The 16,818-nt window shown below is 47.8% G+C and overlaps 1 protein-coding gene across 18 annotated transcripts in view; it reads left to right on the top strand.

Moving 5' to 3' along the window:
- The window catches only part of mask (multiple ankyrin repeats single KH domain), a 332,919-nt gene that overhangs the window by 71,325 nt on the left and 244,776 nt on the right, over positions 1–16,818 (top strand). For all 18 annotated transcript variants that reach the window (XM_070528438.1, XM_070528443.1, XM_070528429.1 and 15 more), the window contains 3 exons: positions 659–892; positions 1,302–1,444; positions 12,236–12,460. In XM_070528438.1, coding sequence (XP_070384539.1) covers positions 659–892; positions 1,302–1,444; positions 12,236–12,460 — 602 coding nt within the window. The remainder of the gene's footprint in view (positions 1–658; positions 893–1,301; positions 1,445–12,235; positions 12,461–16,818) is intronic.

Genomic DNA, 16,818 nt, shown 5'->3' with positions numbered 1-16,818 from the left:
GATGCGCTGCTGCCAAAATGATGCAACACTGGTGGACACACAAGGAAAAAGATTGAGAGGAGAGAACGCGCAATTCTTGGCATACAATGTTGCTTGGCTGGAAAGAGAAACCGAAATTGTGCCGGTTGTGACACATGGTTCCAACATAGGAGCAGTGACTTGTTGTGCATACCATTGCCATATGTAGCCTGCCATGTATAGGCGCTGTACCTCTTGCATTGAGTTTTGTTCTATGAGAGTTCTAGAATGGGGATAGAAATGAGATGGTTTTGAAGGTTTTCTTGAGATGAAGCAATCTTGTACATTGCTCGCATTTCATAATTGCCATCCCCTTGCGCAATTGCATTACTGCTGCACTCAAGATTTGATGACAGCTACTTGTTGCTGCCTTGCATTGAAATGCATATTGGCTGCAATTGCAGTATTTCACTGCACTGATTTGTAGCATACATAGTTTCTTTTCCATTTAAACCATTTTGGCAGGTGCACTGGCAGGCCCTTTTGAAGCCTATCCACACCCAAGTTAGAGAGAGATCCCACCTTTACTGATGTGTTTACTGGGTTTCTGTTGGATGCACATATTGTGGATTGCAGGAATGCATAAAACTGAACGGAAGTGTCAGAAAGAGTACTTGAGACGAAGCACCATGCTGTGCAGGGCACACACCGCTGATGTTTGCCTGCCTTGGGGGCCACGAGGCTGCGGCTCGGGCCCTGGTGGAGGCGGGGGCAAACCTTGAGGAGCACAATGAGAATGGCCACACCCCCCTCATGGAGGCTGCCTCTGCAGGGCACGTGTCGACTGCCCGTGTCCTTGTGGCTGCTGGGGCCTCCATTAACACCCACTCCAATGAATTCAAGGAGTCTGCACTCACGCTCGCCTGCTACAAGGGTATGCTGGCTTGATCACTTGTGCACCCGCTCCCTTTACTGATCTTGGTGGGGTAGGTGTAGGTGACTGCTGACACTTCTTGCTTTTCCTCATTTCAATGCCGCAGGGAATGAGCTCTGTCTTGGGGAAGCTGCTTGTCGAGATAGCCATAGTGTTTACCAACGAGTGATAGGACGTAAATATGTGTCTGTCTCCCATGCTCTTAGAATAGTACCATACTTGTGCTATGCGCTCAGTTTTTGGGTGGTTTTAGATAGGGAATACAAACAGGTAGTGAACCCATTGTTGTGTTTTGCACCTGTCTGGACACAACACTGTTGCTGTTTTTGAGCCTTCCAGCTGGCTGGATGAGGTGGCACAGAAATGGGGCTAGAAAGATTTTTTTTTTGTATTGCATGTGTCTGTACAGGGCATCTTGAAATGGTGCGGTTCCTGCTTGAAGCGGGTGCTGACCAGGAGCACAAGACTGATGAGATGCACACTGCCCTCATGGAGGCCTCCATGGATGGCCATGTCGAGGTGGCCCGGTTGCTGTTGGACTCGGGGGCTCAGGTATGCTCATGTTCAGTCTTTGTCTAGTGGGCAACTATCAAAACTTTTCAGTGTTGTACAGCGCTCAAGTAAATTTTAAGGGTGTGCATTAAAGAATCAAATAGTTTCCTATTCGATTTGGTCTTAGAATCGAATAGTCACTATTGGTAAAGGCAAATATTTTATTCTGATAGCAACTGTATGGACACTCCAGGCATATTTTTGCCGTCGCTGTCACTGTCATGTGCCGTATGAAGTCCAAAGGCGATAGTACTGTTGCCCCATGTTGTATGCTGTGTGTGTGAGTGAGAGTGCACGAGAAGCCGACGATCGTGGCACGAAGAAAGAAAACAAAAAGCAAATGCACTGCTTTTGTTGTGCGAAAGGCTGTCGGGCGACGACAGGGAGAAAGGCTTCAACTCAGCCAACAAGTGCGTACTTTGCACATTCGCGCGCATCGTATCTTGAAAGGTTCCTGCAGATGACTCATAAATTTGTGTGCTGTGTTCTCGCTGCTCTTGTGTTGAAGCAACAGACTGCCTGGAGGCCACTTTGCTGCTGCGCTTGCTCTCACGAGCGTTTTGACAGCAAGTGCCCACGCTAGTCGAGTGTGCTGTGTTCATGTTTGCTTGTGCGTGCTGACAGCATGCTTGTTAAATCAGTTAGTAAGTGAATGTTTCCAAGTTTGTACATCCGATAAAACTACTATCATTACTTTGTATCGTTACTTTGCCTACTAATTTCTTATTGCAATCGATGCTTCACCTTTTGCGCGAAACTGTGACTTTTTACGAATGCTTTTTGTATAATTCAAGACAGCAGATGTGGCCAATTAAACATAAACTTTGAGCAAAAGTACATTAAATGTTCACTTCAGCGGGTATACAGTCATCATCATCATCATCAGCCTGGTTACACACACTGCAGGGCAAAGGCCTCTCCCATACTTCTCCAACTACCCCGGTCATGTACTAATTGTGGCCATGTCGTCCCTGCAAACTTCTTAATATCATCCGCCCACCTAACTTTCTGCCGACCCCTACTACGCTTCCCTTCCCTTGGAATCCACTCCGTAACACTTAATGACCATCGGTTATCTTCCCTCCTCATTACATGTCCTGCCCATGCCCATTTCTTCTTCTTGATTTTAACGATGATGTCATTAACTTACGTTTGTTCCCTCACCCAATCTGCTCTTTTCTTATCCCTTAACGTTACACCCATCATTCTTCTTTCCATAGCCCGTTGCGTCGTCCTCAATTTAAGTAGAACCCTTTTCGTAAGCCTCCAGGTTTCTGCCCCGTAGGTGAGTACTGGTAAGACACAGCTGTTAAAAGCTTTTCTCTTGAGGGATAATGGCAACCTGCTGTTCGTGATCTGAGAATGCCTACCAAACGCACCCCAGCCCATTCTTATTCTTCTGATTATTTCAGTTTCATGATCCGGATCCGCAGTCACTACCTGCCCTAAGTAGATGTATTCCCTTACCACTTCCAGTGCCTCGATACCTATTGTAAATTGATCTTCTCTTCCGAGACTGTTAAACATTACTTTAGTTTTCTGCAGATTAATTTTTAGACCCGCCCTTCTGCTTTGCCTCTCAAGGTCAGTGAGCATGCATTGCAGTTGGTCCCCCGAGTTACTAACCAAGGCAATATCATCAGCTAATAGCAAGTTACTGAGGTATTCTCCATTAACCATTATCCCCAATTCTTCCCAATCCAGGTCCGTGAATACCTCCTGTAAGCACGCTGTGAATAGCATTGGAGAGATCGTATCTCCCTGTCTGACACCTTTCTTTATTGGTATTTTGTTGCTTTCTTTATGGAGGACTACGGTGGCTGTGGAGGCGCTATAGGCATCTTTCAGCATTTTTACATATGGCTCGTCTATACCCTGATTCCGTAATGCCTCCATGACTGCTGAGGTTTTGACTGAATTAAACGCTTTCTCGTAATCAATGAAAGCTATAAGGGTTGGTTATATTCCGCACATTTCTGTATCACCTGATTGATAGTATGAATATGGTCTATTAAGTAGCCTTTACGGAATCTTGCCTGGTCCTTTGGTTGACAGAAGTCTAAGATGTCCCTGATTCTATTTGCGATTACCTTAGTAAATACTTTGTAGGCAACGGACAGTAAGCTGATCGGTCTATAATTTTTCAAGTCTTTGGCGTCCCCTTTCTTATGGATTAGGATTATGTTAGCGTTCTTCCAAGATTCCGGTACACTTGAGGTCATGAGGCATTGCTTATACAGGGTAGCCAGTTTTTCTAGAACAATCTGCCCACCATCCTTCAACAAATCTGCTGTTACTTGATCCTCCCCAGCTGCCTTCCCCTTTCGCATAGCTCCTTAGGCTTTCTTTACTTCTTCCGGCGTTACTTGTGGGATTTCAAATTCCTCTGGACTATTCTCTCTTCCATTATCGTTGTGGGTGCCACTGGTACTGCATAAATCTCTATAGAACTCCTCAGCCACTTGAACTATCTCATCCATATTAGTAATGATATATCCGGCTTTGTCTCTTAACGCATACATCTGAATCTTGCCAATTCCTAGTTTATTCTTCACTGCTTTTAGACTTCCTTCGTTCCTGAGAGCACGTTCAATTCTATTCATATTATACTTCCTTATGTCAGCTGTCTTGCGCTTGTTGATTAACTTCGAAAGTTCTGCCAGTTCTATTCTAGCTGTAGGGTTAGAGGCTTTCATACATTGGCGTTTCTTGATCAGATCTTTCGTCTCCTGCGATAGCTTACTGGTATCCTGTCTAACAGAGTTACCACCAACTTCTATTGCACACTCCTTGATGATGCCCATAAGATTGTTGTTCATCGCTTCAGCACTAAGGTCCTCCTGAGTTAAAGTCGAATACCTGTTCTGTGGCTTGATCCGGAATTCCTCTATTTTCCCTCGTACCTCTAACTCATTGATCGGCTTCATATGTACGAGTTTCTTTCGTTCCCTCCTCAAGTCTAGGCTAATTGGAGTTCTTACCATCCTATGGTCACTGCAGCGCACCTTGCCCAGCACGTCCTCCACATCTCGTATGATGCTAGGGTTAGCGCAGAGTATAAAGTCTATTTCATTTTTAGTCTCGTCATTCGGGCTCCTCCACGTCCACTTTCGGCTATCCCGCTTGCGGAAGAAGGCATTCATTATCCGCATATTATTCTGTTCTGCAAAGTCTACTAATAACTCTCCCCTGCTATTCCTAGTGCCTATGCCATATTCCCCCGCTGACTTGTCTCAAGCCTGCTTCTTGCCTACCTTGGCATTGAAGTCTCCCATCAGTATAGTGTATTTTGTTTTGGCTTTACCCATTGCTGATTCCACGTCCTCATAGAAGCTGTCGACTTCCTGGTCATCATGACTGGATGTAGGGGCGTAGACCTATATATGACCTTCTATTTGTACCTCTTATTAAGTTTCACAACAAGACTTGCCACCCTATCATTAATGCTATAGAATTCCTGTAGGTTGCCAGCTATATCCTTATTAATCAGGAATCCGACTCCTAGTTCTCGTCTGCTCGCTACGCCCCGGTAGCACAGGACTTGCCCGCTTTTTAGCACTGTATGTTTCTTTTGTCCTCCTAACTTCACTGAGCCCTATTATATCCCATTTACTGCCCCCTAATTCCTCCAATAGCACTGCTAGACTCGCCTCACTAGATAACATTCTTGCGTTAAACGTTGCCAGGTTCAGATTCCAATGGCGGCCTGTCCGGATCCAGGGATTCTTAGCACCCTCTGCTGCGTCACAGGTCTGACCGCCGCCGTGGTCAGTTGCTTCGCAGCTGCTGGGGACTGAGGGCCGTGGTTTGATTGTTGTACTCATATAGGAGGTTGTGGCCAAGTAGTGCACCAGGGTGGCCAATCCTGCTCTGGTGAGGGAGTGCGTTACCGGTACTGGTCACCAGGATCAGGCCGCACTCCAGGCCAGTTTATGCAATTTTATCAACATGTGTATTTTTTAAAAAAATCCCGTGGCAAATTGTGCTGCACTGTGATTCGAACCACGGTCCTCTTGCACGCGAGGCGGATGCTCTACCTTTACGCCACCGCTGCACTATCTCTACGCCACCTCTTCCTCTATCTCTACGTCACCGCTGCGGGTATAGAGTCGCTGACCGTTTATTTGGGCCTCACGGGGACTGCAGAAATGTCCGAATATACGGGTGTCCAAAATGCAGATTAAAAAAAAAAAAAATGAAATCCTTTATGTCCACGCATGTATTTGGGCCCGGCAGTGGGCTTGAAGAAATCGTGAATGCGCTGTTACACGCTTTTCCGTTTACTCGCAGTTAGAGAAGCCTGAATCTCGGAGAGGGTCGTACGGTCACTATAGGCGGCTGAAAGCACAGTCACTGCTTGTACACGCTCCGCATGCGACGGCAGCGTAGCACATGGTGCGTCATCTGCCGACTCGAGAGTCATCGTCCGGCGGCGCAGCAGAAACCTGACGAATGATCTCGCCGTCGTCGAGTTCTGCGCATGTCAGTACAGCAGTGTCAGCACCTGTGAAACTGTCAAATGAGACGGTGTCCGGAATCGCAATGCGACCACTGCGCAGGTCACGGCAGAACATTTTCCACGTCAGTAGGGAGCACATCGGAAGGCGATAAATCTTACGCCTCCCGACACCTGCTTGCCGGAATTCCCCAACGCAGTCTGCCCGGGCATTGTCGCCGCCATTAGACACTTGACGCGATGTTTCCGTATGCCGCGTTGGATCACCGGAACCTCAACACAGCACACAAAGGAAACGCCACCATGCTGCTTTGCATTTGTGCGACAGATATCGCACAAATGAAAAACGTGGCCTACTCGCAGCGTCGTGCGCGAAGAAACAAATCGGCTACTAGATTGTCTTGATGTGACTTAGTAAGCTGAAACCGGAACTGCTGTAGAGCGAGTCTATCGAACCAGGCAGAAACGATGATGATGAGCGGGGATTTGCAGTAGCGACACTTCGTGGGGCAGCAAGGAGGCTCTGTTCAAAACAAAAATGGCGTTCAGCAAGTCAAACCATGCACCGGTCAGAGTCGGTGCATGGTGCTCTCGATCGAGTTGGCTTAAGGAGTGTCCTAAAAAAGACGGAAGGTTGGAAGGTGTCCAAACTTTCGGCAGTTGTTATACATTATGGTCTATGGGAATAATGGACCATGTCCAAATTTTTGGAGTCCGGAAAATCAGTCGGCGACTTTAGTACAGTCGAACCCACTCATAACAATATTCAAGTGCCATGAAAATTCCATTGTTATAATTGGTAATTGTTATAACTGGGTTTCATGAAGAAAATCAAAACAAGGGGATGGCAGAGCTGCTGTGAGAGAACTATAATGGCGAGAAGGCCAGTGCCCCTCCCCACCACATTTTTCCATCTGCCTGCTGATTGTGTTCACTCTCTTAACTGCTTCGTGGGCTCTCTGATCGCATGTAAGAAGCCTCGGCTGTCCGTGTTAAAGCATGGCACTGCTATAACTGAAAAAGGAGTCACGGGTGGTAAGCGATATGCGAGCTCCGCCGAGGCATCGCCTTAGTGGCCTTAGTGGCCCTAAAAGGGGCCTTTTAAAAAATGCGAGAAGGTTGCCGCGACAGCCTGTCACCTTGAGAAATGCAAAAGAAATGCTGAGGCGAAATCTCCACAAGTATCTCGCCACATACTTCTCACTTTCTTGCACGAGAAAACCCTATCCGTCAGCCTTGCATGCTTTACGCTAAGCTTGCTGACATCCTTTTGTAAGGCATTCTGGTGCTCTACATAGTGCAGCGGAAGGTTCCTCGCGAAAATGAATCGCCGCAGGGACTGAATCATCTGCTACGCCTCCTGTGAGGACAATGTTGAGGCAGCCTGCCCTACCGCGTCATTTCTGCTGTCGTCGCTGTCACTATCCGATCCAAGCATGTTCGTGAGAATCGCCTCATCGGTTAGAAGCACTTAGTTTCCAAATATATAGCCGTGCCCTTTCTTTTCACTGGCAACGTCGTGCATTGCAGATGATCAGCAGGCGGTTCAACCATCTTCTGTTTTGACACCGTGTCAAACGCGGCCAAGAAACGACGTGGCCAGGAACAATTTCGACGCAACCAACAAAGACAAATGTGAGCGATTAAGCTGTTTGCAGAACTGCACTGAATGAGGAGCCAGCGAGCAATCTGGGAGCGCAGTTGGAGCGGTGCATTTGTCTTTCAGAGGGTGGTGCGGCGTAGTCCATTCTGTGTTCAGAGGGGTGGAAGGGCCACGGGAAAGAGGCACGCAGAGAAGGCTGGAAAAAGAGTGTGTGGTTGCTGTTCGGGCAACGGGCCATCGTTCAGTGGCTTGAATTTTTCTTTTTTTCTATTGAAGATTTACTGTTTCATTACCTTTTGGCACCGACACCCAGCAGCCAGACTTTGTTATAGCCGATAATGCAGCATCGGGGCATTGTAGTAAGCGGGGTATTTCACAATGGAAAACATACGAAAGTCGGCGGTGCAGCAGCTTCTCATTGTTATAACCAATATATTGTTAAAATCGGTATCGTTATACCGTATTTACATGATTGTAAGTCGACTCGTATGTAAGTCGACCCCCCCATATCGCTTGACCGAAAAAAAAAATACAAAAAATAAGAGAGCATACCCGAGGGCGCATTCGATAACGAAAATTTATTAGTAGCTGACATGGTCACTGGACTACTCGTCTTTACTAGTGCTGCCATCGTCATCGTTGCTGTGGTCCCACAGCGCGTCGTGGTCCAGCGAAATTTCAAATTTGGCAAACGACCGCACCAGGACATCTTGCAAAACAGCAGCCCACGCCAAATGCACCCAACCACACGCAGCCGTCAAGGAGACTCTTTTGACAGGTCCGGTTGGCGTAATTTCGCAGTCTTCTGCCGCCGGCCACTCGTTGTACTCACGGCGGAGCAGAACCTTAAAATTAAGGCGAAGGTCCAAACTTGTTTCATGACCACGTCGCACTTCAATGGCAGGGACCGATCACACATTTCAGCAACGTATGCTGCAAGCTTAGCCTGCAGCTTCAAAAAGCGTCCAGACTTCGGCACGCAGGAAATTTCTCACTTGCCGTCACAGGGTGAAAATTTCGCTTCGCTGCAGTCGCCACTCTCGCACCACTCGTTTAGAAACATCGAAATTGCAGCCCGCTGCGCAGTGATTTGTTTCTTCGGCGTAAAGGAAGGCAGCCCTCTTTAACGCTGCTGTGAACGAGTGCCGACCGATTAGTGGGCCTGGAGCACTCATGACGACTGGGGAAGCATAGATGTAGGACGTAGCCGGCAGTCAAGTGGAACGCGTCAAAAAGTTGGTCAAACCAATACCAATGCCTTTAAACAGAGAAAGAGAAACCCGCGAGCGGTGTCTGCTCTTCCATGAACTACCGATACTCCCCGCAAGCGCCGCTGTTCTGAGGGTGCCGCCGCAAATGGGAACAGCAGTGTTTCCATCAGCTATCGACACCCTCCCTCATGAGTGTTGCATGCACCGTAAGACTCTCAAAAATGTTGAAAAACCCTTCCGAAAAGCGAACTAACACGCGGGATAGTGAAAAGATATGGGTAGGGCCATAGAGCAAACATAAAATTGTAACTACGTTGTAGCTCCCGTTGGTATCGCTTTTTTTGGTGGGGCCATGCTTTGGTTTCGATTGTAAGTCGACCCCCCAACTTCAGACTTTCAAATTAAAAAAAAAGGAGTCTACTTACAATCGTGTAAATACGGTAAGTAGGTTCGACTGTATAGACATAGAACACGAGAAGTTGCGTAATGGAGCTGGCTACGTTGCTCATGTGGCCATACTTCACAGGCTATACAGCTATCATTCACATTCTCTGAAGAGTCCTGTGCATGTGAAGAAACGACTGTTTCCTCCTAATGCTTGACTAGCCCTTTTAGTAAACAGTGGTTCATAACATACTGTGTAATGACAAAAATTTGGAAATGTTAAGAATACTAGGAGGTGAAGATCGTTTTACATTGTGATAATGGCTGTTCATTATTCGAAACTTTTATTCGCTTTGGCCACTATTAGATTCATATTCGATTTGGTCTGAAAAATCACTATTTGTACACCCCTAGTAAATTTTGTTTTCTAAATTTATTTTTTGCCAGTACAATTCAGTGGTGAATGTCATGAAAAAAAGCTTCTGCCTGTTCAAGTGTTCTGACCATGTCATACAGTGCCGTCCACTTATAACGATATCAAGAATGAAAAATTCGATTCTGTAAATGATCAGTGATGTATCTGGACTGCCATTAAAAAAAAAAAAGCTCTTGAATATACCTTCGTAGCTCGGATACCAAATTTGCCACATATGATCAAAAATTTCAGGTTCACAACTGCGGTGTGCATCGTGTCGTGGCTGCGCCAACAGTGACTATAATTTAGCGTGCATGAAATCAATGAGCGACTCTGTCGACGACAGTGCACTTTGCGTGAATGTTGGGGGTTGGTGTCAAAGACAGGCCACTGTCAATCTCGTTGTCACTGCCGCTGCTTTCGTCGCCTCCATCTAACAGTGCTGCTGTCTGTTGCGACGACAATCATCCTGTCGGAGATTCTTCGCAGAATGAGGCAGAGCTATCTGCACTCAGGAACTCCGTCGAAGCACCACCTATTTCATCGCCAGTAACGATGTGTTCCCAGATTTCAGTATTGTCAGCGGCTGCTACCGTCTTGGTTTCACACATGGGGCGTTTCGCCTTGGTGCACAAAGTCAGCCGTTTTCATTGATCGGCATGGTCACTAGTTCTAGCCTTCATGGTAGTGGCGGTCGCGGTTTTCAGAATCGTCAATATCGTCAACTGCGTGAGCTCGTACTTTGAGTCTTGTAAAACTTGCAGCTTTGTCTCAAGCAACGCAGCTTTACGCTTTGTCTGGGCACCTGCCGCTGCTTCCGGGGCGCATGTTTGTGCTCGCTGAGGAAGAGAAAGATTGCAGAAAGAGTGTGTGGGTGCGATTTGCTACTCATTCTTTTTTTTCTCTCTCTCTTGGGATACTTGCCGGTGATGTGGACGGGAAGCAGGTGCTGCCACCTTATGACACACTGTGCCAACTTGCGATGCTCTTTGTGGCTTTTGCGATTGGCACGCTGGCGAGACGTGCTGCGCTGTATTAACGGCAGATACGAACTCACGTAGCCAAACTTTTCACCCTCTCTTGTTTAAGGGGAACTTAGCAACGCAAATTTCACGATTATTCTGCATGTAAAACGCCGCCCAAAAGGCAGAATTTTGATCATTATATCGGATATACAGTGAATAGCATATAGTTTTTTTTTTCATAGCCCTAATGTATGAATAAATCGACTCATCGTTGTAACCGATATATTGTTATATGTGGTATTGTTGTAAGTGGGCTGCACTGCATATCATGTTGAGTGTGTAAAAATTCAGATATTCTCTTATGCTAATTTGCAATAACAATGTTTTATCAGTCGAGTGCCAGTTCATTTTTTTTCGGAGCTCATCCTGAGAATGTGAACACAAATGCTGTGTGGCTTAGGAGGCCTCAGTTGAAACCACACATTTAGTCTGGGACCAAGTTAGTACAGTCGAATCTTGTTAATTTGAACATTCAGTTTATTCGAACTGACACCGTGGTCCTGTCAGAAGTTAGATGTAATTCCAATGGGCGAAAACGCCAGTAATTCGAACGCGCAAGCATTTGTGATGGTTAATTCAAACATGCTGTGCTCCGACAATGCGCTCAGCAGCGCGTCAAATCACGCGGTGGCGCTTCGGACCAGCATTCCTCTAATCCCGCCATAAAGGAAGAGCTCAGGAGAGGCTCCTCAGTCACGTGCGATGGGGTGGGGGAAGCGGCATAAATTTGTGTACAGGCGTGTGCAGGCTCGCATCACCGATTACTTCTGTTAGTGATGGGTTAGTGATTTCTCTTAGTGTTTTGGCACTGCCATGTACGCCATAGAGTCGGTGTATAAGAACGTCAAATTTCAGACGTTAAAAAACATTCGCTGTCTGATTTTCTTGACTTTTTGCCATGACCACAGGTCCGAAATGGCATTAATCGAAGTGATCACCACTGCTATTTTGATTATTGCACCGCATCGAGCGGGTGCTCTCGCTTGCAGATCTGCTGGCAGCTACAGCCACACTGCGGCAACGCTAGGCCTAGCTGCTTCGATGTTTGCTACCAAGCTTATTGCTGTTCGGAGCCATGTTTTTCATTGAAGCAACTAGCCTCCGTTAGCAATGGCGCCTACTCCGCCATTGTAATCCTCGCCAATGGCTTCGGAGTGTGGAAAGCATGACGCGTTGCATAATGCTGGTTCCTGAATGTCCACTTCGCCCCAATTCAACAGTTTTACGCAGTGAAGCATACAAAAGTTCGATGGGGCAATTGTCACAGGTCATGGTGTTTCCTTGAATTATACACGCGTATACCCGCCGTCTACTATCGCAGTAGGAGCAGTGGTACGCCTAATAACTGACTGTAATTTGTAAGTACATGTGAATAAATCTTGTGAAACTTCCCAATCATATGTTAACTCAATGCACATGCACCACTGCAGGTAAGAGCTCCATTCAGTTTGCTTCTTTTAATTCGAACAAATTTTTGGGCCCCTTTGAGTTATCAAGATTCGACTGTACTAAGGGAGGGCTGGTGGAAAGAAAATGATTTTAATTCTGTATATTATTATGCCAAAAGTCTTTCTCTGATACCTGAACATAGGTTAGTGCCTGGTGATTCATTCAAACAGCAAAGCACTCCATATTTAAACAGTTATGCATGTGTAAGTGCTTTTGTGAATGATCATTTTTGTTTCTGTGCATCGTAGGTGAACATGCCGACGGACAGCTTTGAGTCCCCATTGACACTGGCAGCCTGTGGGGGCCATGTTGAACTGGCTATGCTGCTATTGGAGCGGGGTGCGAACATTGAGGAAGTGAATGATGAGGGCTACACACCACTCATGGAGGCTGCTCGTGAGGGCCACGAAGAGATGGTGGCCCTGCTCCTCTCTCAGGGTGCTGACATCAATGCCCAGACGGAAGAGACGCAGGTGAGTTTCACTCTCTGGTGTGTGCCACATACTTTCCTGGGAAGGAGCAGGTGCACTTGCATCTCGCCATGCCGGTGCAGCACAGCTGCAGTGTAACCCTGCAATAACGAAAGCCCAAGACAACGAAACTCTTGCCATAGTGAAACATTTTTGTATTCCCATAGGATTTAATGGATTTTCTATTTCTCTGCAATGAAATGTCACTAAACCAGTTAAGTTGGCTGACATAATCAGCCTTGCATGCATTGAATGCATCCACGTTGGAACCTGGGGGCCACATGCATGACACTCACGCAGGTTGTTTATTCGTTCGCAGCCGACGGTCGTTTGCGTTCTTAGAACTGCGCTGCTTTTCGAGATTGGGCTGCTGGGGATTGTATACTTCCACTGCAGTGCCCAAGATACAGTCGAATTTCATTACAGTAAAGCCTCGTTAAACCGTACCACTTAAGGGGGGACATGGGTTGTAGAGCTAACCTATGTTATTTTTTGATCAAATCTAATGAAACTGCATATGCTCATACAGTTTTTTTGTGCTGATTCTAAATATCCAATTATATTTTGCATATACATAGTAGTTGCTGAGATAGGTGGTAATTACCTTCTACTATTTGCTGGAACAATTAAAATTTAACTGCTAAAGGGAAAATTGTAAACAATGTATAGACGGATACTGCAATGCATAAGGATAGCAACGCTGGAAACAGATTCGAAATTGAAAAATTGTTTGTCCTTTTACAGCCCATTGAAGTTCTGTGTTCACAGTATCAATAATGAGAGCAAATGTAAATGCAAATAAAAAATTTTGGAGTAGAAAATTCAAAATCTGCTCTCAGCATTGCTTTTCCAACACATACAGCTTCATGCTGCAAAAAAAAAAAAAAGAAATGGGGTGGGCTATCTGTCCTGGATCCAAAGGTACTGATGTAGCCAATAAGCAAAGTGACCAAAAACCATGTTTTGAGAAAAATGAGAAAAACGAAAGAAACTTCACTCAGCGCTATACAGTAATAGCTACTTGCATACAGCGGAATCTCGATGATACGACACGGCTAATACGAATTTTTGGATGATACGAATTTTTCTGTGGTCTCGGTCGAGCCGCATTACTTTTCCATGTTCTAGAGAACGGTTGTTACGAATGAATTTACGACCCGCATCGGTTGATACGAATATTACCGAAGACACTTTGGAAATTTGAAAGTGTGCTTGGCGAAGGCCAGATGCTGCTGCCGTCTGCGCTCCGCTTCCCTGGCTTTACTGTTTGGTGCAATGGCCGGTCACTGCTGCCGTCTGCGCTCCAATTCATTCGCTTTGGTGTTCGGCGATATCGCCTGTCGCTGCTGCCGCTTGCGTTCTGCTTCCCTGCCTTTAGTACCCGGCGATCTAATCAGTCGCTGTTGGCGTTTCCATTCTGCCTCCCTTGCTTTCGCATCTGGTGACATGTTCATTCGTCGCACGCGCATTCGCTCCTTGTTCTTCTGGCGTTTGATGTTGGGGGAATCCGGCATCCACTGCCGCTTCCAGAACCGCTTGGCGCGCAATCACTGGGCCGCTTCGGAGCTACGGGTCTCACTCGACTGCAACGAGACGTCTGACGAAAGAGCGGCGGTGCAGCTGCCACCGCCGACGCCCGCGCGCTCGTTCTGCCGCTACTGTGTGACGTCACAGTTGCAGCTGCGCCCCCGACCGGCGCGCCGGTTGCTAAGGAGGGGAGGAGGTTGCGCCGCTGCGCGGAGAAGAGGCCACAGTTGGCACCATTCCAGCGCACGGACGGGCGCGACCGCGAGCCCCACCGACGGCAGTGAAAGAGAACAGCGCGCAGTTACGCGATTTCTCCCTCTCTCTTTTGGTGCGGAGGCGCGGACGTGGCGCCGGACAGCGCGGAGGCCGCGACTGGGCGCGAAGAGTTTGAAGCGGTGGCACTTTTGTTGCTTTTGTGCTTTTCCTCCTTTTCCGCGTGCCATCGGACAGAGTGGCTGCTGTGCTTCTCCCTGCGTTCTTGTCTTTGACGTGGGCGACGGGGAAGGACCACCACCGGCGGCTGAAACGCTGCATGCGCTCGGAAGTGCTGAGGCGTGCTATGGATGGCCACGGATGAAATCAGCGACGACACGTGCACGCGTTTTTATGGATTTGAACAAAGTCTGCTAATTGGCCTGACAAAGAAAAAGAAGCAGAAGGACATTGGAGACTTCTCCTTCAAGAAATAAATGCTTTTTACGTACGTGTGCCTGAGTAAATTCACCTCTCACTCTTTAATTTAGCTAATTTAATTGTTTGGATGATACGAATTTCGGCTAATACGAATATTTTCCGTGACCCCGTGAGATTCGTATCGTCAAGATTCCACTGTATTAACACTCGGAATTGACTAGTAAGCTCCAGGCATATAGTCCGACTGCTTGGCAGCACTGACGTGCCTCTTCAAAGTCCTGCAGGTTTTCAGCTGATGAGCGCTTGCGTAGTGATGCCACAGAACGACGGTCGTCTTTTTCGGTCATGCGCTTTGTGCTGAGGGAGCTAGGGTTCAGCCCAAGCTCTTTCAATATGTCTTTGGAGGTTCTTTCATTGCCTGCAATAAACTTCATAACTGCCTCGGCTACCGTAGCTTCGACGTTGAACAATGAGGCATGTCGCTCCTTGGGTGCAAGTGCCCATATTATGGAGTGCAAGCACTCATTTCGGTTCTGCATTTTGCCCCGTAGACAGCGCTGAAGGAACTTATCAGAAAGTCTCTGGTATACCAGAAGCAGGGCCTTACAGACGTGAGGAGGCAGGCTGCGGGGATGTTTTGGTGCAGGCTCGTCCCTAGCCTCTGCAGCGTTCTGCCGACACTATGAGTTGGGCCCTGTTGGGCAAAAGGTGTGGTTGGCCACTGCATCAATGGAAGTAGTATCATGGTATGTGGCCATCACAGCCCTCTGCATGACATCGACGTCCTTGTGCGTCTTCAGGGCCCAGCTGTACAGTGGAATCTCGATGATACGAATCTCACGGGGTCACGAAAAATATTCGTATTAGCCGAAATTCGTATCATCGAAACAATTAAAACTAGCTCAATCAAAGAGTCGGAGGTGAACTCACTCAGACACACGTACGTAAAAAGGATTTATTTCTTGTAGAAAATTCTCTAATGTCCTCTGCCTCTTTTTCTTTGTCAGGTCAATTAGCAGACTTTGTTCAAATCCATAAAAACGCGTGCACGTGTCGTTGCTGATTTCATTCGCGCACGCCTCAGAACTTAGCGCGCATGCAGCGTTTCAGCCGCCGGTGGTGGGTCCTTCACCGTCGCCCACGTCTAACACAAAGAACGCGGCCCGAAGCACAGCAGCCACTCCGTCCAATGGCACGCGGATAATGAAGAAAAGCACAAAAGCAACACAAGTGCCACCGCTTCAAACTCTTCGCGCCCAGTCGCGGCCTCCGCGCTGTCCGGCGCCGCGTCCGCGCCTCCGCACCAAAAGAGAGAGGGAGAAATCGCGTAACTGCGCGCTGTTCTCTTTCACTGCCATCGGTGGGGCTCATGCTCGCGGTCGCGTCCATCCGTGCGCTGGAATCGTGCCAACTGTGGTCTCTCCTCCGCGCAGCGGCGCAACCTCCTCCCCTCCTTAGCAACCGGCGCGCCGGTCAGGGGCGCAGCTGCGCATAGCAACCGTGACGTCACACAGTAGCGGTAGAACGGGCGCGCGCGCGTCGGCGGTGGCACCGCCGCTCCTTCGCCAGCCGTTTCGTTGCAGTCGAATGAGAGGCCTGTGTTGCGCGCCATGCGGTTCGGGGAAGTGCCAGCGGACGCCGGATTCCCCCAACACCAAACGCCAGAAGAACAAGGAGCGAATGCGCATGCCACGAATGAACATGTCACCAGATGCGAAAGCAAGGGAGGTAGAAAAGAAACGCCAACAGCGACTGATTAGATCGCCGGGTACCAAAGGCAGGGAAGCAGAACGAAAGCGGTAGCAGCGACAGGCGATATCGCCGAACACCAAAGCGAATGAATTGGAGCGCAGACGGCAGCAGCGTCTGGCTTTCGCCAAGCACACTTTCAAATTTCGAATGTCTTCGGTAATTTTCGTATCAACCGACGCGGGTCGAAAATTGATTCGTAACAACCATTCGCTAACACGTTGCAAAGTAATGGGGCTCGGCCGGGACCACAGAAAAATTCGTATCATCCAGAAATTCGTATCAGCCGTGATCGTATCATCGAGATTCCACTGTAGTAGGAACTCAATTTATTAATGAGATTACCCGTCAGCCGGCCTTTCCCACTGAAGCTCTCCGAGCCAGGGCTCTTGTACTTGGCGACCATGTTGCTCAGAGCAGTTTCCATGCGCTTCTTTACGTACCCTATTTAC

The sequence above is a fragment of the Dermacentor albipictus genome, unplaced genomic scaffold (assembly GCF_038994185.2).
Source record: "Dermacentor albipictus isolate Rhodes 1998 colony unplaced genomic scaffold, USDA_Dalb.pri_finalv2 scaffold_11, whole genome shotgun sequence".
Lineage (NCBI taxonomy): Eukaryota > Metazoa > Arthropoda > Arachnida > Ixodida > Ixodidae > Dermacentor > Dermacentor albipictus.
This window is presented reverse-complemented; position numbering and strand designations above follow the sequence as displayed.